We start from the raw sequence: 22,750 nt of genomic DNA, 5'->3' as shown, positions 1-22,750 counted from the left end.
TCGTCCCTGGCTGTAAAGGAAATGCAAACAAAAACAACACTGAGATACCACCTTACCCCAGTCAGAATGGCTCACATTCTAAAGTCAGCCAACGACAAATGCTAGGAGGTGCAGAGAAAGAGGAACCCTACTGCATTGCTGGTAGGAATGTATAGTAATACAACCACTTTGGAAAACAATCTGGAGGTACCTCAGGAAGCTAAATACAGACTTCCCTTGTGACCCAACCATACCACTCCTAGGAATCTACCCTGAGCAACAGGAACCAGAATACAAAGACACATGCACCTCCATGTATATTACAGCACTGTTCACAATAGCCAAGATTTGGAAACAACCCAGATTCTCCACTACTGATGAGTGGATCTAAAAATTGTGGTACCTATATACAGTAGAATATTATGCAGCCATTAGAAAAGACAAAATAATGGTATTTCAGGGAAATGCCTGGAACTAGAACAGAATAATTTAAGCGAACTAAGCCAAGAACAAAGAGACAAATGGTATATGGTCTCCCTGGTATGTGGGTGCTAAAGCCAAAATACAAGAAGATATGGCAAACAGGACTCAAGAAACAAAAGATAGCCACCCATTTTGTCCTATCATTGCTAAATGACCCCATGTTCTGGACTATATATATGGTAGATATATGCATGCAACAGACAGAAACCAGGAGAAGGAACAGAATAAGTGGGAACAGCACACACAAAGCAAAAAGAAAGAAATGTAAACATCACCTGATGTGGAAAAAATAACTTGTAATGTCAAAGCTCATAGAATTCACAAACTGTATAGACAATTTGCCTTGTGAAAATTAAAATGTGTTTGTGACTCTAAGAATCACTATTCCACAATACTGTGAAATTTATGTAATCACCTAATCTCAAAGGAAAAAAGTGAGAGAAGGGATGAATTCAGAGAGATGGGTAACAATGTTGTCAGACACTTTGTATTCACATACTGTTTTGTAGAATGTGAACTTCTTTGTACAACTACTTAAAGATAATTTTTTATTGTGAAAATACCATACAGAGGGGTTACAATTACAAGGGCAAGGTAATGAGTAGATTTCTATCAAGCATTATTGCCTCCTCCTTTGTTTTCCCTTCCCATCCATTCCCATCATCACCCAATCCCCTGGCCAAAGTTACAAAGCTCATTTCTCAACATAAGGACTTGTACATCTCATTGTTGCAGTGGGTCCACCTGTATCACTATTTAAAAGATTTGTTTTTTTCCTTCCCATCCCTAAGCTAGACAAGTGTATATACAAGATGCAGAGCACTGGCATCAAATACAGTGGAAACAGAGGTTACACCATGAGGGAGGAACATACAAAGAAACAAAAAAAAATCACATGGTTCATTATAAATATGTTAGCAACAATAGCAAGAAAGAAAAAACCACTTGTGTCCCTATATTGGGTTCATTTCACTTAACATGATCTTATAAGGGCATATGTACATAGTTTTTGACCTTTTTGTTTGTCCCAAATATCTACTAGTTATTGCAAATAAGAAAAACCACAGGACCGATGTATTTTGGGGCCTAGCTTACTTCACTTAATATAATTTTTTCCAAGTTTTCCATTTCCTAACAAATGGGACAATGTCATTTTTTCTGATGGAAGCAGAGAATTCCATTATATATACATATGTATATATATATATATATATATATCACATTTTCTGGATCCATTCATCTACTGAGGGGTATCTGGGTTGGTTCCATATCTTGGCTATGGTAAACAATGCTGTAATAAACATAGTTGTGCTAGTAGTCTTGTGTGTGATCATTTGGGTAAATACCCAAAAGTGGGATTGCTGGGTCATAGGGGAGCTCTATTTGGAGTCTTTTGAGGAATCTTCATATTTTCCAAAGTGGTTGAACAAGTTTACACTCCCACCAACAATGACGTAGAGTTCCCATCTGGCCACATTCCCTCTAGCATTTGTTGTTACTAGAATTCTTGATTATAGACATTCTAACTGGGGTGAGGTGGTATCTCAATGTTGTTTTGATTTGCATTTATTTTATGGCTAGAGAGATTGAGCATTTCTTCATGTCTCTATTGACCATTCTTATTTCCTTTCAGGGAAGTTTCTCTTTAAGTCTTTAGCCACTTATTCATTGGGCAGTTGCTTTTTTGAGGATTTGTTGTTGTGGGATTTAATACTTTTTTATTGTGAAATACTGTACAGAAGAGTTACAATTACATGGCAAGATAATGAGTACATTTCTTATCAAGCATCATTGCCTCCTCCTTTGTTTCCCCTTCCTATCCCTTCCCATCCTCCCCCCACCCATTTGTTTTTTGACATAACGACTTGTACCTCTCATTGTTGCAATGGGTCCAGCTGTATCCATATTTAAGCGATTTTTGCCCTTCTCCTCCACAAATTATACCAACATCAAATACAGTGAAAGCAAGGGTTATACAGTGGGGGAGGGACATACAAAGCAACAAAAAATCATCTTATAAATATGTTAGAAACAATCGCAAGAAAGAAAAACATTTTAATACTTATCTTGGCATTCATTTCACCTAACATCAAATTATCTGACCTTTTCTGCTTTTTTCAGACATATACTAGTTATTACAGACAAGGGAAACCATGGGGCCTATGTTTCTTTGGGCTTGGCTTACTTCACTTAATATGATTTTTCCCATCTTTCCACTTCCTAACAAATGGGGCAATGTCATTCTTTCTGATGGAGGCATGGAATTCCATTGTGTATATATATAGCACATGCCCCTCAGTAGATGAATGAATCAAGAAAATGTGGGATTTAATTTTTTGAATTCTAACAATTTTTTGAAGATCTAACAACCCGGGGGCTTTCTATTGATATTGTGGAAGGATCAAGATGGTGAAAATGGCAATACTCCCCAAAGCTATCTACAAATTCAAAGTGATACCTATCAATATTCCAACCTCATTCTTCAATGAAATAAAAGAAACAATCCAAAAATTCATATGGAACAATAAAAGACCCTGAATAGCAAAAACAATCCTTAGCAGAAAGAATAATGCTGGAGTAATATCAATACTAAATTTCAAACTCTACTACAAAGCCATAGTAATCAAAACAGTTTGGTACTGGTACAAGAACATACCTGAAGATGGAATAGAACTGAAAACCCAGAAATGAACCCACAGACCTATAGCTACCTAATCTTTGATAAGGGAGCTAAACAAATATAATGGAACAAAGCCAGGCTTTTTAGTAAATGATGCTGGCAAAATTGGTTTAATACCTGTAGAAAACTACAGTTAGATCCTTAGATATCACCCTGCACCAAAATAAACCCCAAATGGATCAAAGACCTCGAAGTCAAAGCGGACACTCTGAAAACATTACAGGACAGAATAGGAGAAACCCTAGGTCTCCTTGGCACAGTTCAAAATTTTCTTTTTTTGGGGGGTGGGGGGTCCAGTCATGGGGCCTGAACTCTGGGCCTGGGTGCTGTCCCTCAGCTCTTTAGCTCAAGGCTAGCACTCTACCACTTGAGCCACAATGCCACTTCTGGCTATTTTCTTTTTGCTTATGTGGTGCTGAGGAATCGAACCCAGGGCCTCAGGCATGCAAGGCAAGTGCTCTACCACTGAGCCACCTTCCCAGCCCCAAAATTTTCTTAATAGAGACCAAGAAATACAACAAATCAAAAAAAGGTTGGACAAACAGGATTGAATGGAGCTGCAGAGTTTCTGCATGGCAAAAGACATAGCTAACAAGATCAATAGAAGCCCATGGATTGGGAGAAGTTCTTCAGTAGCTATACAACGAATAAGGGTCTCATGTCTAAAATACATTTTTTTAAAAAGGAATTAAACAATTGGGCATGCAGGCTTCACGCTTTACTTGTAGCTACTCAGTACTCTGTGATCCAAGGATTGCTATTTGAAGCCAACCCAGGCAGAAATAGTCCATGGGACTCTTATTCCTAATAAACCATGCAAAATCTGGAAGTACAGCTATGCCTCAAGTGATACAGCAGAGAGCTAGCCTTGTGAACAAAAATTTAAGAAATAGAACCTGTCCCTGAGTTCATGCCCCAGGATGAGTACACAGAAAGAGAAGCGGGGCATATTAGCTAGGTGCTCATACGGAATACCTTTCAATGAACCTACACATGAATGTGTGATATTAAAATGGTTGCTCAAAGACAGGTTGCACAGAAATTCCATGAGACACTTATCTACAATTAACCACCAAAAAGCCAGAAATGGAATTGTGGTTCATTTGGTAGGGCATTAAACTTCAGGGGAAAAGTTAAGAGACAATACCCACACCCTGATTTGAAGCTCCAAGTCCAAAAACTAAACTGAAATGGAAAAATAAAGGAAGGAAGCAAGCAAGCAAAGAAGGAAGGAAGGAAGGAAGGAAGGAAGGAAGGAAGGAAGGAAGGAAGGAAACAAGGAAGGAAAGAAGGAAGGAAGGAAAGAAGAAGAGAAGTGAAGAAGGGAAGGGAAGGCAAAGGAAGGGAAGGGAGGAAACAATTTTCAAAGTATAAGTAGTTGGTAAAGACGGCACAAAGTGATTTTTATCCAGGAAGTATTAGTGAGAGTGAGATGGGAAGGGATGGGAAGGGGAAACAAAGGAGGAGGCTACAATGCTTGATAAGAAAGAAATGTACTCATTATCTTGCCCATGTAATTGAAACCATTCTGTACAGTATTTTCACAATAATAAATAAATAAGTAAATAAATAAATCTAAAAAGAAACAATATTTTGTTTCTCTATATATTTATGAAATACCCTATTACATCAGTTGTCTCTATGCATTATACATTTTGAAAATAGTAATAAAATTGTCTTCTACAGTCAAATTGTCTCCATAGAGAAACACATTCTCTGCAGAAAACATTATGTTTCTCTCCTCTGGGACACTTGTGGATACAAGGCTTGTGGTGACCCACTGAGTTAAGCCAGTCCTGCAGCTGTACCCAGCCCTGCCCACTCTCTGCTGATTTGCATGTGCTCAGAGCACAGCCCTGCCCTGAGCACTTATTCATGGGCTGCTCACACCCTGTGCAGCAGTTAGTCAGCACACAGCATAGACATGAGAACCCCTGCTCAGCTCCTGGGGCTCTTGCTGCTCTGCTTCCCAGGTAAGGAAGGACAATGCTGGAGATTAACCCAGCCTTGTATAGTCAGAGCTGTGTGGTACTTCAGGGAGGCCTCTTGTACCATGATTATAAGGTGGTTATTTGTTTTTGTTTCACTGCCAGGTGCCAGATGTGACATCCAGATGACCCAGACTCCATCTTCCCTGTCTGCATCTCTAGGAGACACAGTCACCATCAATTGCAGGGCCAGTCAGGGCATTAGCAGTTGGTTAGCCTGGTATCAGCAGAAACCAGGGAAAGCTCCCAAACTGCTGATATATGAAGCATCTAATTTAGAATCAGGTGTCCCATCCAGGTTCAGTGGCAGTGAATCTGGGACAGATTACTCTCTCACCATCAGCAGCCTGCAGCCTGAAGATGCTGCCTCTTATTTCTGTCAACAGTATGATGAGTTACCTCCCACAGTGGTACAGGTCAAAACAAAAACCTCTCAGTGAAGCAGAAGTGAGAGGCTAGGCTGTCTAAGCTACTCCTGTTTCCTCCACCAGCTGAAAGAGCTTCTCAGACACAGAAAGACTCTCAGGGTCACTTGAAGATTTTGTTAGAAGTGGCTGGGCAGAATTCTCTCTACTCTGGCTCTCTCTACAGCAGTACAAACATGACAATACCTCTCCCGATTCGATAGAGAACACGGATCAGAGCATGGTAGGAGTCTGTTCGAGAATTATTTAGGGTTCATTTGGGGTTTTTTGGTTTTTTTTGTTTTGATTTGGTTTTTTGTTGGTCCTGAGGCTTAAACTCTGGGGGCAGTCCCTCAGTTATTCAGCTCAAGGAAAGCATTCTACCACTTGAGACATAGCACAACTTGTTTAGGTTTCATTTGTAATGAATGCTAGTTAATCCAAGCAGTTGTTTTATTTTCTAATAAGATAAATTTATATAAGCTATAGCCAATCCAAGACTGGGTTATGTTACTGAGTAAAGGTAAACACCGAAGTAGAGCCTTCTCTGGTGCTCCTCAGACCCAGATCACCTACCTGTGAAACTGTAGGCCTCCTCACCTAGGTCCTTGTCCTGTCTAGACACCCAGGGGTGAGTGCTAATGCTCTCAACTGCTTATAGTTCCTCACAGGTGACCTCCATTCCTTCCCTCCACCTTAGTGTCTGCCCACAGTTGTCAGTGCTTTCTAAATCAAACTCTTCTAGATTTCCATCTTCCAGAGGACTCTTTATGCAGATACTCTACAGGAAATGTTGGTGAAAATGATTTCCAGAAGTACATGATGAAAATGTCATGTGAACACACAGAAAAATGATTACAGCAATCTACTCTTCACTCTGTTGCTTTGTAAGAAATCTCTATTCACTGTGTTTGCACAGACTTTATAAAGTTATTATTTTCAATAATTTATTTTTATGCTCCTCCGTATTTTGTTCCAAAATTCATCAGGTACTTCATTTCTCAATTTAATGTTTTTTTTTCTTGATTTACAGAATTTGGAGGAGGACAACCTGTATAATTTTGAATGTGAGTAAGTGATAGTAAACATTTCATCATTTAATACAGTCTGATGGGAAAAATATAAAATTTATCACTACTGAGAATAATATTTATCATAGATTTTTATATATGCTTTAAAAAACTAAGGTGTTTTCCCATTGTTTCTGTCTCTCTTAGACATGAATAGCTTTTGAATTAACATGAATAGCTGTTGCTTTTTAGAAAAATTTTCAACTACAATATTCATGTTATATTGTTCCTAATCTTGTTTGGGTAGTGACTTATATAGATCATCATAGATTATTTTGAAAATATCTAATTGTTAAATGACTTTCCATTTATGCGATATATTTAACTGCTCAAAATGGAGTCCTTGAGAGAAGGAGGTAGGAGAAAAGGAGGAGGAAAACAAGATGAAATTCCCTCCCTTAAGATAAATGTTGACAAGCTGAGGAGAAAAAAAAAAGTTGGTCAGAGGAAGTTGAACTAAGATTCAAAGACATGTGAGACAGTGCAATCACAGGAGTGTAATTAACCATGAACATAGATGAAAAAGGCTTGAAACACATACAAATATACACTGAAATTGGTCAATTTGTTTGTACTGGGGTTGGAACTAGGGCCTTGAACTCACTAGGCTGACATTCTCCCACTTGAGCTACACTCTCAGCTCACTGAAATTATTCTAACAGTTACACAGGTGAGGACACTGAGGAAAAGAGAGGCTAAGGAACTGGACGGGCACCACACAATCACTAACCATATGGAATCATACCCCTAACCCAGCTTTTAATTAGGCCCTGCATGAAAACAGTTGGACTCTGATTATAAATGAAGTCATATATCCTGAGTGTGCAAAGAAATTTCTGAAATTGATATAGTACAAATAAAGCCTTATGGAAGCACATAAAGCAGATGGAAAGGCAAAGAAAAGGTTATAAAAAACATGCGGTTTAGAGGAATGATGTCCAGAGCCACAGACAAGAGGCAATGTGCAAACACACACACACACACACACACACACACACTACTGTGTCCAATAGAGTTATGCTGTTTACTAATTCTGTTAAAGAATCAGGCAGTTTCAAGACTCATGAAAAATCACTCAGCAGCAAAAGTAAAATAAGTCTGTAGTATTAACTTCTGGCAAATTCTTAGTTTGAGCCTCATCTAATCAAGCACTAAAGAAACACCTAGACCTATGTTTCTTTGGGCCTGGCTTACTTCACTTAATATAATTTTTCCAAGTCTTTCCATTTCCTAACAAATGGGGCAATGTCATTCTTTCTGTTGGAGGCATATAATTCCATTTTGTATATATACCACATTTTCTTGATCCATTCTTCTACTGAGGGGCCATCTGGTTGGTTCCAGTTTCCCATATTTGCAATAACTAGTATATGTCTGGGACAAGCAGAAAAGCTCTGATAAGATGATGTTAAGCGAAATGAAACACAAGAGGGACACGTGGTTTTTGTCTTCCTTGCTATTGTTTCTAACATATTTATAAAGTACCATGTGATTTTTTTTGTTGCTTTGTATGGCCCTCCCCCGTGGCATAACCCTTGTTTTAACTGTATTTGATGTTGGTATAATTTGTGGAGGGAAAGGAAAAAACAAATTGTTTAAATAGGTATACAGACTGACCCATTGCAAGAATGAGATGTACAAGATGCTATGTTGAAAAACAAACATTATTTATATTGAGGTAGGTCAGGGGAGGTATAGTTGAAAAGGTGGGAAGGATGGAATGGTAGGGGAAAAACAAAGGAGGAGGCAAAAATGCTGGATAAGAAATGTACTTATTACATTGTTCTTGCAATTGTAACCCCTCTGTACAGTATTTTCACAATAAAAAACTTATTTTTAAAAAAGAAACAATGGGAAGCCTTGGTGTTAGAAATAGAGAAATAAGAAACAATTATTTATTCTCCTCTCCTCAAATACATCCTAATAGATTCTAGTTGATAGATGAATAGGGTGTCACAGGGACTAATTTTTTTTTGTTTTGGGTTTTTTTGTTTATATATTTTTTATTGTAAAGACACTGTACAGAGGGGTTATAGTTACATAAGTAAGTTAATGAGTACATTTCCTATCCAGCATTGTTACCTCCTCCTTTGTTTTTTACCTTCCATCCTTTCCCTCCCCACCTCCCCAAGTCATCCTCCCTCCCCCACCAATGGTGTAAAGTTCGTTTTCAACATAGCGCCTTGTACATTTCATTGTGACAATAGGTCAACCTGTATCCTTATTTCAGCACTTTGTTATTTACCTTCCCTTCCCCAAATTAGAAAAAGATACAGGGCACCAGAATCAAATACAGTGAAAACAGGAGTTATACCATGCGGGAAGAAAATACAATACAAACAAAAAGCAACTAAATTTTGCCATTAGGCTGAGATAAAGCATTTTCTCCCATAAACACTTGATCATGAGTAATTGTACTGCAAGGAAGAAGAGGCAAATGGCCGTGAAGGTATCAGCTTAGCTTCACCTTCTCCAGATGCTTTGCATGCTCTTCCCATTCTGTCCTTCTGTCAAGACCTCATTTCAATGCCAAGGCCAAGGTCTGGGGCAGATCTTTCTGAAGTAGGATCCATAGCCTTTCAGCTAGATTGATTTCCAGTGAGTGGTGAGCATTTTCCTTCACTGAATCCAAGGCCACTACTGGGAAGGGCCTTTGTTACCCCAGGTTCTCAGCTCTATCACACTGGAGGATGATTGTTTCTGTTATAACCCAGAGCAAGAATGTCAGACTTGGGCAGAGGCTCCTGATCCAAATCTCTGTAATTTATTCCAGTGCCTGAAAGTTGAGGTCAGCCTTCACATCTCCACACTCACTGAAATCACATGAATAATTAGAAAAATGATTTCATAGTCACCAATTGGGCTTGACCAACCTCACCACAGTAAGATGTACAAGACATCTGCCTTCTTCATCCTACTTAGGTGTAGTGTGATGTATCACTAAGACTCTCAGAATTCCTAGACTCTGGAGTGTGCATAATGGCTCCTCTTGCTTTGAAAATACTCTGAGTGTCCAAGGAAAAAGCAAGATATGATATCAGATTTATCAAATTTCTACCCTCCAGATCCAAGATGTTCCTTCCAGAACATCTTTACTGGCTTGAGAAGATACAAAGATTGACAGGTAATCTTTCTGTATCTGTTTGTCTGACTCTCTCTCTCTCCCTCTCTCCCCTTCTCCTTCCTCCACTTTCCTTTCTCCTTACTCTTTCTGCTCATTGGGAAAAGATAAAAGACAAGGACATGTATGCTTGTGTAGCAGTGATTTTTGTTGAAATAATCATGTCCACCATCAACACTTAGCACTTCATGATTATGAACTGTGAGATATGAAATGGCACAAAGGTGGAAAAATATGAGAGGTCTCATTGGGAAAAGATAGAAGACAAGGGCATGTATGCTTGGGTAGCAGTGATTTTTGTTGAAAGAATCATGTCCAGCATCAACACTTAGCACTTCATGCTAGTGAACTCTGAGAAGTAGTATCAAATGGCACAAAGGTGGAAAAATATGAGAGGCTTCAAATTAAGAAAAAGTATAGTTTATTTAGAAACTGGGGATACATCCCCAAAGTAAAACTATATCAGCAAAAATTGCTTCAACCTATATTGTAATTGCTGTGACTAAAACTGCCACAAAATACTTTTTAATACATTCAGAATGTTTCATATTATCTCTTTATTTAAAGAAATCAAACAGATGGGCATCTGTGCCTCATGCTTATAATCCTACCTACTCACTAGGCTGAGATGCAGGGATTGCTCTTTGAAACCAGCCCAGGCAGAAAAGTCTATGAGGCTCTTATTCCCAATTAACCATGCAAACTCTTAGAGTGGAGTTTTGGCTCATGTGGTATAGCAGAGTGCTAGTCTTCCTCATCCATGCCCTGAGTTCATGCTAACAGGATGAATACACACACACACACACACACACACACACACGCACATGCACACACACACCACACAAACACAAACTCACACACACACACACTCAAAAATGGAACATTTTAGCCAGGTGCAGATGGCTGATACCTGTCAATTTATGTACTCATGAATGTGAGATATGAGAATGGTTGTTCAAAAACAGCCTATGCAAAAAAGTCCATGAGACTCATATCTCCAATTAATCACAGAAAATGGCAGAAATGGAGGTGTGGATCATGTGGTAGAGATTAACTATGAGGGAAAAAACTAAGAGTCAGCAAGAGTTCAGCATAAATTACAAAAACTAAACTACGCTAAAAATGAAAGAAAGAGAGAAAGAGGTAGGAGGGAGGGAGAAAGAAAGAAAGAAAAAAGAGAAAGAGAGAAAGAAAGAAAGAAGGAAAGAAAGAATGAAAGAAAGAAAATAGAAACACAAGTGGAAGGAAAAAAAGAAGGAAGGATAAGAGGAAGGGAAAGAAAACAATTATGAATGTATATTTGGTAATGAGAACAAAAAGGTGATTTTTTTCAGTAAGAATTATTAACAATGAATTAAAGATATAAGAAGAAACAAGAATATGTATCAATATATTTATGAGATATCTTGTTTCATCAGTTGCTTCTCCAATATTCATTTTGAAAATTGTCTTAAAAAAGCCTTCTTTAGTCAAATGGTCTCCAAGGAGAAACACATTCTCTGCTGGTAAAATTGTGTCTACCTGCAATAAAATATGTTAAAAATTCAGAGAGATTGCCATCCAAGAGAAAGCAGTTTTAGAGCTCCAGTGAACAGTTCTAAGCCAGAGAATCACACCAAGTGTGCCATCACAGTACAGAGAGCTTTGCCAGAGGGAAAATTCAGGCAAGGCGACAGATCTGAGTACTTGCCAGCAGCCTGGGCTGCGGCGGTGGCAGCAGCAGAGGCAGCGAGGCAGCTGAGGCAGCTGCAACCATACCCGCCATATGTGCAATACAGAGAGCCTGGGACTAAGGCACCAGATGCAGCAGGCAAGCAGATTCTACTCAACACCAGTAAGAACTGACAAGAAGCAGACATATCCATCTTGCAGTTCGAAGACCAGAGACAACCCAGCAACCAATAAACCGGCCTGAGTAGAAACCTAACATCCTCATTCCTTCTCAGGGAGCAGAGAAGGAAAGCCACACCACCCACCCCCACTACTGAAGATCTCCATCTTTGATAATGACAAAGGCCTGGCTGAGCAGCTAGCTCCAACTCAGGCCTTGGAAGAAAACAAGAGTCATTTAGCAGGTCACAAGGACCTAACCTGACCTGCCAGGCTCAGGTATACCCAGGGAAAAGTCACCCAGCCCTGGCCAAGAAAGCTCCACCAGCCCCAGGAGTGTTTTTCTTCATTGGTAAACAGAGCCAGAGGCTGCCCCTCCCTACAGCAGCCTTGACAATCAATTGAAATTTAGTAAACATAAACCCTGAGAATGGCTTCAGGCTGGGCTCTGTGAGTGTCTCAGAAGCTAGATGCTAAGGGAAAAGCTACTGTTTGCTGAAAGGCCTCAACTCTACCCAGCCTAATCACAGCATCTCCAAACTAGAGCAAACAGCCATCTCCCTCTTTTGTGATACTAAAAACAAATCTCCCTCTCACTGAACTAGCCTGGGAGGAGGATCACAAAATCCTGGGTAAAGCAGAGCATTTTTCTGCCTGTTCAAACAAACTGACTTAAGAAACCAACCAAGCCACAGGAAAATCAAACACCTCAAGCAGACCAGAGACTCCAAAAAGAGACTGGTTACGGACACAAGAGAGATAAAAGATCTTCCCATTTCCTCCCCACCCACAAAATAAATCAAAGAACTCTTTTTTTGTATCTTTTATTACAAAAAAATTCTAAAACTTTTTTTAATTTTTAATTTTTAACTTTCAAAAATTGTTTTCTATTAACTTTTTTTACTTCCTCTTAAAATTTTTATTTTAGGGGTATATGTGGGTGTGCTTTTTTTCTTTTTTTTTTTTGTTTAGCTCTACTGACCTTTGATCCTTTTTTTTCTTTCTTTCTCATTCTTTTCACTTTTTCTTTTCTTTCGTTCTTCTTTGCGTGACTTAACTGTTGTTCTACTCATCCTCAAATATACCTGTAGTCGATTATTAGACCTTATGTCTCATTGTGTATACACTTAATCCAGAAACTTATTACTCAGTTCAAAACCTCTTAGAATTAAATTCCTTAATAGCAGTACTACGTATTTATACCTATATAATATTTTAAGCATTTTTATTTTTAAGTATTTAATGTCTCCTTTCTATAACTCCCCTTCTCTTATCCTATCCCCATTCATCTCTGAATATTAGGTTGTTAATTTGCATAATATTTGTGTTTCACTTTTTAATTTTTAATTTTTTGTTTTTCTATTTTTGTCTCATTTTTCTCTTCTTTTTTTCTCTCTCTATAATCATTCTATCCAACCTATTTCCTGCTTTGAGATTAGAATTTAGTTAACTCTCCCTCTCCCTTTCCACAGCCTTCTATTCCTACTTTTACCCACATCTCTCCCTAAATGTAATAATTTCTGGTTTATCAAATTTTTCTTTGTGGCTCGTAGCCCATTAATGCATAGTTGTTTGATGTTGAATCGATATATCTGTTGAACTAGATTGTATCTGCAGACTTTGGACTGTGCAACTACAGACTTTGGTTGATGATTACCATAAGATAGTATTCTAGCACAAAACTGGTGTTACTTTCACCCCAAATGGGCAGAACAAGCTGGAAAAACACAAGAAACATGGCAAGTCTGGGTATCTCAACTCCCACTCATGATAACCAGGGGACAGAACAGATAATGAATAATCCAGAGGAGAGGTCTCAAAAAGCTCTACAAACACTACTGGTAAACATGGTAAATGAAAAGATAGAAAACCTGCAAAAGACTCTGTATGAGGCTGATAGGGAGAGAGAGGAGGCAAACCAAAGTTCAATACAGGAATATCATGAGCGTGAGAAAGCTACACAAAGATTGATACAGAAATTGAGTGACCAGCTTGAGATAACTCAAAGAGAAATAAAGGAATGGTGTGAGAAGGTTGAGATCAGTCAAAGAGATAGACAGGAATTGAGGGAGCTGGCTGAGAACAGAAAAAGAGAAAGTCAGGAATGGTGTGAGCAGGCTAAGAACACTCAAAGAGAACTATAGGAATTGTGTGAACATGAGGAAGCTAATCTAAGAGTAATACAGAAATTGAGAAAGCAGGATGAGAATAGACAAAGATCACTAGAGGCATTCATGGGATCCATAAACAGAGAGCTGAAAGAAGGCAGGGAGACCACAAAGGGAATGCTCAATGGAGCCCAAAAGAAGTAATGGGAGTCCAAGGAAACCATAACCAAGCAACTAAGTGATTTGAGAATAAGCACTGAATACCAAATTAAGGAAGTAAAGAAGTTCATACAAGATCTTAAACAAAGCTCCAACAAAGAATTTGAAGCCATCCAAGCCGACCAATTGGAAAGGAAAAGAAATAAAAAAAAAAACAAAGTAGAAAGTCTTGATAGTAGGAGAGACCATGCAGAAGATCTAATATCAGGGATTGAAGACAGCCTAGATATTATAGAGAAAGAACATACAAGCATCCAAGACAAGTCCAAGAAATATGATTGATCTATCCAACACCTGAAAGACACCATTAGAAGGCCTAATCTAAGGATAATGGGTGCAGAGGAGCACCTAGAAACAGAAGTTAATGGTCTAGGAAATTTGTTTAATAGGTTCCAAGCAGAGAATTTCCAAAACATCCAAAAAAGTTAGGCCTATTTAGATACAAGAAGCTTTTAGAACTCCAAATAGACCAGACCAGAATAAGACATCCCACCAACACATTATGATCTTCACAGGATCAATTCATCCTTAAAGCTGTCCAGGAGAAAAGATCAATCACCTATAAAGGAGACCAATTAGAATTACCTCAGATTTCTTAGCAGAGACAAAGCAAGAAGAGCCTGGAATGATGTATGCCATGCCCTAAAAACAAACAATTATCAACCAAGAATACTGTACCAAGTTAAACTCTCCTTCATAACCAAAGGTGAAATAAAAGCTTTTCATACCAAAGAAAAATTGAAACAATATATCTCCACCAAACCAGCCCTACAAAAGATTCTTAAAGATGTCCTACACATAGAAAACCAACAAGACCACAATAAAGACCAAGAAACTGCACCCAAACTGAGAATCCAAGAACCATAGGAAGAATCCAGTTGCTGCAGCCCCCAAGAAGGTGGATAACAGAGGAGGAAACTACCAAATACCTCTCGGTCCTCTCTCAACATTAACGGACTTACCTCTCCAATTAAGCGACATAGACTGTCTAGTTCGATTAAAAAGCAAGATCCTTCTATCTGTTGCCTTCAGGAGTCATTCCTTGCCCATAAAAACAAACACATTTTCAATGTGAAAGGCTGGAACAAAATCTACCAAGCAAACAGCCCCCATAAACAGGCAGGAGTTCCAATCCTAATATCAGATAAAATAGACTTCCAATTAAAATTAGTGAGAATAGATAATGAAGGTCGCTACATACTAATTAAGGAATCTCTTCTTCAGGAGGATATTACAATTCTAAATATCTATTTGCCAAACATTGGAGCAACCAAATTTATTCAAGAAATGCTACTTTCCCTCAAATCCCACATAGATCCAAAGACATTAGTTGTTGGGGATTTTAACACATCACTTTCCCCACTAGATAGATCACCTTGGCAAAAACTCTACAGAGAAACCGCAGATGTGAACAACTGCATAGAACAACTAGATTTACCAGACATCTACCCAGCAACATCAGAATACACTTTTTTCTAAGCAACACATGGAACATTTTCCAAAATAGATCACATTTTAGGCCACAAAGCCATTTTGTCCAAATTCAGAAACATTGAAGTTATACCTTGCATTCTCTCAGACCACAAGGGAATAAAATTAGAATCAACACTAAAAGCCACCAAAGAAAGTCCTGTAACACATGGAGGCTGAACCACACAATGTTGAATCATGAGTGGGTAATGGAAGAGATTAGAAATGAATTTCAAATATTCAAGATATTCAACAAAAATGAACACACAAATTACCAGCTCCTCTGGGACACAGCAAAGACAATACACGGGGCAAGTTTATAGCTCTGAGTTCCTACATCAACAAATTGGAGAGATCTGAAAACAACAATTTAATGACACATCTGAGCCTCCTTGAAAAAGAGCAGCAAGAGAAACCTCAATCCAGTAGATGGAAAGAAATAATTAAAATTAAATCAGAATTGAATGAAGTATAATTTAAAAACCATAGAAAGAATCTACAAAACAAAGTGTTGTTTCTTCGAAAAAATTAACAAAATGGACAGATCCTTAGCAAATCTTATCAGAAAAATAAGAGAACACACCCAAATAAATAAATTCAGAGATGAGAATGGAAACATCACCACGGAAACAACCAAGATTCAGAACATTATAAGAGAATGCTTCTCAAAACTTTATGCTAATAAGTTTGAGAACTTAGCAGAAATGGACCTTTTCCTAGTAAATATTGACATGTGGAACTAAACCAAGATGAGTTAAACCATCTTAACAAGCCCATATCAAGCATTGAAATGGAAACAGCAATACAAGACCTCTCATCTAGGAAAAGCCCAGGTCCAGATGGTTTTATAGTGGAATTCTACAAGGCCTTCAAAGCAGAGCTCTCACCAATACTCCTCCAACTCTTCAATGAAATTGAAAGAGAAAAGTTCACTACCAAACTCATTCTATGATGCGTCATGACCCTCGTTCCAAAACCAGGCAGGGAATCATCAAAGAAAGAGAACTATAAACCCATTTCTTGATGAACATTGATGCAAAATTTCTCAACAAAATTTTGGCCAATCGTCTTCAACAATTTATCCAAAAAATAATACACCACGATCAAACAGGATTCATTTCAAGGATGCAAAGCTGGTTCAATATATGCAAATCAAATAATATAATTCATCACATCAGCAGAAAAAAGGATAAGAACCACATGGTTATCTCAATAGATGCAGAAAAAACATTTGATAAGATCCAACACCCCTCTATGATGAAGGTTCTGGAAAAATTAGGAATCTATGGAACATTTCTCAATACAATAAAGGCTGTATACGACAAACCTATAGCCAGCATTATACTTAAGGGTGAAAAACTAGGGCCATTTCCTCTTAATTAAGGAATGAGACAAGGATGTCCACTCTCTCCACTTCTGTTCAATCTAGTATTAGAATGCCTAGCTACAGCAATAAGACAAGATGCAAACATAAAGGAGATCTAAATAGGAGAAGATGAAAAATTAAAGCCATTTCCTCTTAACTAAGGAACGAGACTAGGATGTCCACTCTCTCCACTTCTCTTCAATCTAGTATTAGAATGCCTAGCTACAGCAATAAAACAAGATGTAAACATAAAGGAGATCTAAATAGGGAAAGATGAAGTAAAACTCTCCATCTTTGCAGATGATATGATCTTGTATTTAAAGAATCCCAGACTCCACTCACAAATTACTCAAGCTGATTCAAAATTTTGGCAAAGTAGCAGGATATAAAATTAATGCTCAAAAATCAATGACTTTTCTGTATGCAAGCTATGAGAAAGGTGTGGCTGAAATTGGGAAAGCAACTCCATTCGTAATAGCCACACACAAAAAAATAAAATACCTAGGAATTAACCAAAGAAGTGAAGGACTCTGATGAAAACTTTAAAAACTTGAGAAAAGTAATCAAAACAGAACTTAGAAATTGACAAAAACTCCCATGCTCCTGGATTGGAAAGATCAACATCATGAAAATGGCAATACTTCCCAAGGCTATCTACAAATTCAATGCAATACATTGAAACAAAGGAGGAGGTTACAATGCTTGATAAGAAAGGTACTCATTATCTTTCCCATGTAATTTTAACCCCTCTGTACAGTGTTTTCACAATAAAAAAAAACCTCAAAGAAAAAGATTGCCATCTAATTTCAACCAGATCTTTGTGCAGTTACTCCATGGAGGCCCAGCCCTGCCAATGGGAACCCACTCCCTGACCTAATGTCAAGTTTTCAGTCCATATATTCTCTTCTTGCTTATTTGCTTGGCTGGCATTCTATCACTTAAGCCACACCTCCAGCCTTTTTGCTGGTTATTTAGGAGAAGAAATCTTGATGAATTTTCAGCCTATACTGACTTCAAAGCTTGACCTTCTGGATCTCAGCTTCCGCTGAGTAGTGAGGATGATAAGCATAAGACACGGATGCCCCATGAATGTGGACAGATACATATTTAATGACTTGAATTCCAAACACTTGACAATCATTTAATCTTCTGTGTTACATGAATGATTGGCATTATCTTTGTAGTAGTGAGTAACCTGAAAGCAGTTACATTCAAATTTGAATCTGAACAGATAGAACAAATCAAATATTTCCAATGTAACTAACAAATAGTTTACCATCTTAGAAATGTCAATGGAAATAAATCAGAACAACAGAGAGGAAGATCTTCTAGAAGGTCAAGTAGCACTGTGGTGCAGGCTCCACCCCCAATGTCATATAGGCCAGCATGGGGTCATCTATCAAGGATGGCTTGAAGCAAGACAAAAACGCAATCTATGGGAAGCTGTTGTTTCTGTTATCTCTGGTCTTTGAGAAGTGTGAGCTGGCAATCTGCACTCCCAGAAATTTGGCTTGGCCAGCAGGTACATCTGCTCCTCCCACTCACGCAAGGAGGACATCACAACCTTCACTAAGCAGCACTGTGCTGAAAAGCCATCATTTTCATCAAACTCAGAGCTAGATGATATTGACACAACAATACAAGTAGGAAGGTTTCATATTTTGTAGGTTAAAGAAGTCCATCAGCTGTGGGATAACCTCTGGCACTGGTACATTAGCAGTTTGAAGGGGAAAATGCCTATCAACCTCATCAGTGATGAAAGAGATAGCACCTCAAAGTCACACCATGAAGAAATTTCAGTCTCCTCCACAAATACCATTGATATAACATTTAACCTTCCTTGACATTATGATGATTGCAGCCTCCCCCCACTCATTAGGCACCCAGGACCCTCCGGTGGGGCCTTGCTTCCCAGAGTGGACACAACAGTAGTTGGCAAGGGGTGATTTAGACAACACTGTAGCTTCACCTGGCACAGGTGACAATGACCATCCAAACAAGTACAGAAAACACAAGAAGAAAAAAGGCATTCTTCCTCAAAGAAGCAACGAGTATTATGAGATTGTGGCTCTTCCAGCACATCACACATCCATACCCTTCTGGAAAGCAGAAGAAACAATTAGCACAAGACACAAGAATTACAGTTCTCCAAGTACACAGCTGGTTTACTAATGCCAAGAGAACAGTGCAGCCCAAAACCAACCTGTCAAATCAAACAAATGAACCCAGGGGCAGCATATAGTTCTGGGGTCAGCCTAATGAGAGCTTTGTATTTGACAGCCAGCAACACATGAGATCCATACTGCTGGACCTATGAGTGGCATGGGCTTCAATATGGGGATGGTTGGGCAATAGCACTGCATGTCACCTTTGCCATGGTAGGCAATCACAAGGCAAGGAGGAAGTTTGCAGAGCATGCCAGGGGACTACTTTCTCAGGGTAGTCCTGTGGGAATGATTATGACACAGCCAAGTTACATTCCCCTCCAGAGGACCCCATAACCTTCTCAGTTAAGAAAAAGACAACCAATGCACTCATATTTGCCAATCCATCCCACCAACCCAACTATGATGATGCACAGAGAACACATCACCCACCCTGAAATGTCCATGTCAGCACAGAGCCCCACAGTGCTGAATTCTGTAGACAGTGTGGGCAGACAGGGCATGGACATCCATTCCCACTAGTAGAAGGAACTCAAGGGAAAAAAAGAAACACCTGCACCCATTTTTAGGCCTTTAAGAACTTCGAAGATATGTTGATATTTAACATGAAATTTCACACAATTATGATTATTTTTTATTTTGATCATTTTTTCCATCAAGCAACAGAAGACCAATACAACAAGAACACAAATGTGGAAGAAACCATGTGCTCACTGAGACAATTCTGTCCATGTGAAGGTTCTCTAGAAAAAAAAAAGTGTTGTAACTACTGTATTATAAACATAGGAACTAGGATGAACTTGTATATTTCTATTGATACTCTATTAGGTTGGCTCAAAAAGTTTTAGAAGAGAATACATATGTATGTATGTGTGTGTACATATCTTTGTTTTCCACACCATGTAATTTTTCCAAAACAAATGATTGATTGGTTCATCAGTGAATTCACTACCAGGAGAGGCTGGGGTATATTTTCACCTGTTGGGTAATGTTGAAGGGCGTGACAGGCATTGAATAGATCTCACCATTCATCACCAACTCCAACTTCAAGAATGTGTCCTCATGCCCAGCCTTTGTTTCTCCATAACCTGTCCATTAGTTTCAAACAGATCTTTATATCTTTTGTGCTTCATGAATTAACTCTTATTATGATTTTGGAGGACTTGTCCTCAAAGAGCTCACCCATGAAGATTTAGAGACAGAGCAGGAGCTTCTTCCAGTTCCTAGTCTAGGCTGTGGACAAAACAATCTCAAGATGAGCAGCTTTCCTCAACAGAAAAAGAAGATATGAATGGTCAGTGCATCACAATGAGGTCTTTACCAGAAACTGACAATGTGGGGGGGATACAAAGGAGCAGGAAAAGACTGTAACAAATTTCATATAGAGTTGGGAGTATGAATTGTTTTAGGTAAGTTATCTGTGTATTTACCTCAGTTGGAAAAAAAGAAGAACATTTTATTAGGAGCAGACCTGCTGTTGAATTTGTATTGTAAGTACATAAAACCCTTTCTTATAACATGTTCCTCACTGGATGAAAATGCTATTACATTTAAGCTTTGTCAAATTTATATTCAAGTATTTGATTGAGAAGTGTGACATGTTTATAAAAGGTATTGCTCAAAATGTGGTAACAAATATTTCATGTTTGATAAATAAAAGTGTTGTCATCCAAACATAATATTTTGCTTAATATTTTAGGATATGTAAAACATCAAAATTCTAATACATTTTGGATAGATATTGCCCATTCCATCCAGTGGACAACAATGCTGGTGGAAAAATTACTCAAGCCATATATTCACATTGCCATGAGAGATAGAAGATGAGACAGTTCCCAGAATTTCCAAAATATCCTTGTCCTCCACTTTTAGTGTATAAGAGACTACGTGAAAAAAATAAAAAATAACAAAAATAAACAAAATAAGAGACTATGTTAGATTGGGGCAGATTTGTTTACAGATCAAAGGGCACAGTCCAAGAGGCAGGTAAAAGGATCTAAAGGTTTAGGAAAGTTGAAGCTCACTAAATACCCAAACCAGCAGTTTTCTAATGGCATCAACATTCTCCAAAGCACTATTCAGTTATACTTTCTCTACTCAATCATTGGTTCTAGGAGGCTATAGGGTCTCCATAATTTATGACCAATGGGAAAAAATGGGAAGGAAGGAAGGAAGTCAGCAAATGGAATGGGACCATTAAAGACATACAGCAAACTATCATTGAAAATGACTGTAGATCAAACTAATGTGGAAAGGAGAAACACCTTTGGGTTAGTCTCACTAAGATGAGAGACTCAGGTATGCAAAACCACCTATCCTCTCATCACCACTGAGGAAATTATGAATGTGCTCATTCCTGACACAGTGTTCTTTTTGATGTATAAGCAGGGGTGTCCTCTCTTTCTTCAAGGCGACATTGAGCTGGTTAAGTACATAAGACCATATAAGATGATGCTAAGCAGAATGAACTCCAAGACATGGGCAGAAGAGGTTTTTCTTGTTGTTGTTGTTCTCAATGTACTGTGTGATTTCTTATTTCTTTTGTGGTTTCTCCCTATGGTTTATACCCCATTGTCACTATATTCCATTTTGGTACCCTGGGTATTATATATACATTTATCTGAACTAAGAAAGGGAAGGGAAAGTACAAAACAGTAAGAAGAAAGACAAAGGAGCAACCTATGCAGCAGTGATACTCACAAGACAATATGTTGGAAATGATCTGTACAACTTGAAGGGGGAAGAGGAGGAGGACAGAAGGAGGGAGAAAAATGAGGGGGAAGGGGTAACAAGTTAGACAAGAAATAATCAATCTTATACTTCTATAACTATAACCCACCTGTACATCACTTTGACAATAAAATTAAAATTAAAAAGTAAAAAATAAAAATGTATGACAGAGAGACATAAGATGGCTGGTAGAGTCTGCACAAATATAATGGAAAATAATACCAAGATACCAGCATTGCCTGATACTCTAGCTAAAAAATAGTTTAGAACTTTACATATTTCTAAGGACTATTTTCTGGCTAGAAGCTTTATAGACAATTTTATAAACCCTTGGCTCCTGGAAATATAGTAGAAGGATTTTACTTATTTATAATTTGACTGCTGGTCAGTAAGCACTCTGTAGCTTTTCATATAAAGTTTTCATTTGGGATTCAAACAGCAAAAAAGCAGCAAAGCAAGATTCCCCAGGCAGGAATTTTTTTCTCAGTGCTGGAGCTTGAACTCAGGGCCTGGGCTCTGACGTTGAGCTTCTTTGTGCTCAAGGCTAGCACTCTAACACTTGAACCACAGTGCCACTTCCAGTTTTTCTGGTGGCTAATTGGAGATAGGAGTCTCACAGTGTTTCCTGCCCAGGTTGGCTTTGCCCCGCGATCCTCAGATCTCTTTGAACTGCGATCCACAGATCTCAGATTCCTGAGTAGGAATCCTGAGGATCACAGGCATGAGCCACAGCTGTGAGTCATTGGAGCCTGGCAGGAATTGTTTTAATACAGGAAATACGTCTAATCACTACTTTCTTACCTCCTGACTAGATGTCATTCTGCCTATGTGAAAAATACTAAATTCCCTACTGTTTTCCAAATCTCATGGAAAGTCCTGTAATGACACAATCCTGCAGGAAACCAGAGAAGGAAAAGGAATTTCAAAAATGGACTTCCACTAGCGATCATAATGATCATAATGATGGATTGATACAGCTGATAGCGCAGGATGGTTCCTTTTCCCTAAACTCTCAAAATGTTCCACCTAACTCATGTAAGCCATGGAACTAGAATTCACTTAAATTTGATTCAGTTTTGTCTAACAATCCGGCATTATGAAAAAAAAACTTCTATTAAGTCTTAGAGAAAACAATAA

General features: G+C 38.4%; 1 pseudogene and 1 gene segment (V, D, J or C); both read left to right on the top strand.

Moving 5' to 3' along the window:
* The first annotated feature begins 5,037 nt into the window (after nucleotides 1-5,037).
* Nucleotides 5,038-5,666, top strand: LOC106001074. The segment is given in 2 exon segments: nucleotides 5,038-5,115; nucleotides 5,236-5,666. Coding segments are annotated over 2 exon segments (384 nt in total).
* A 12,214-nt stretch (nucleotides 5,667-17,880) lies between these two features.
* On the top strand, nucleotides 17,881-19,073 carry LOC106001063 (annotated as a pseudogene).
* Nucleotides 19,074-22,750: the final 3,677 nt, after the last annotated feature.

This window comes from Dipodomys ordii, unplaced genomic scaffold (genome assembly GCF_000151885.1).
Source record: "Dipodomys ordii isolate 6190 unplaced genomic scaffold, Dord_2.0 Scaffold261, whole genome shotgun sequence".
NCBI lineage: Eukaryota > Metazoa > Chordata > Mammalia > Rodentia > Heteromyidae > Dipodomys > Dipodomys ordii.
This window is presented reverse-complemented; position numbering and strand designations above follow the sequence as displayed.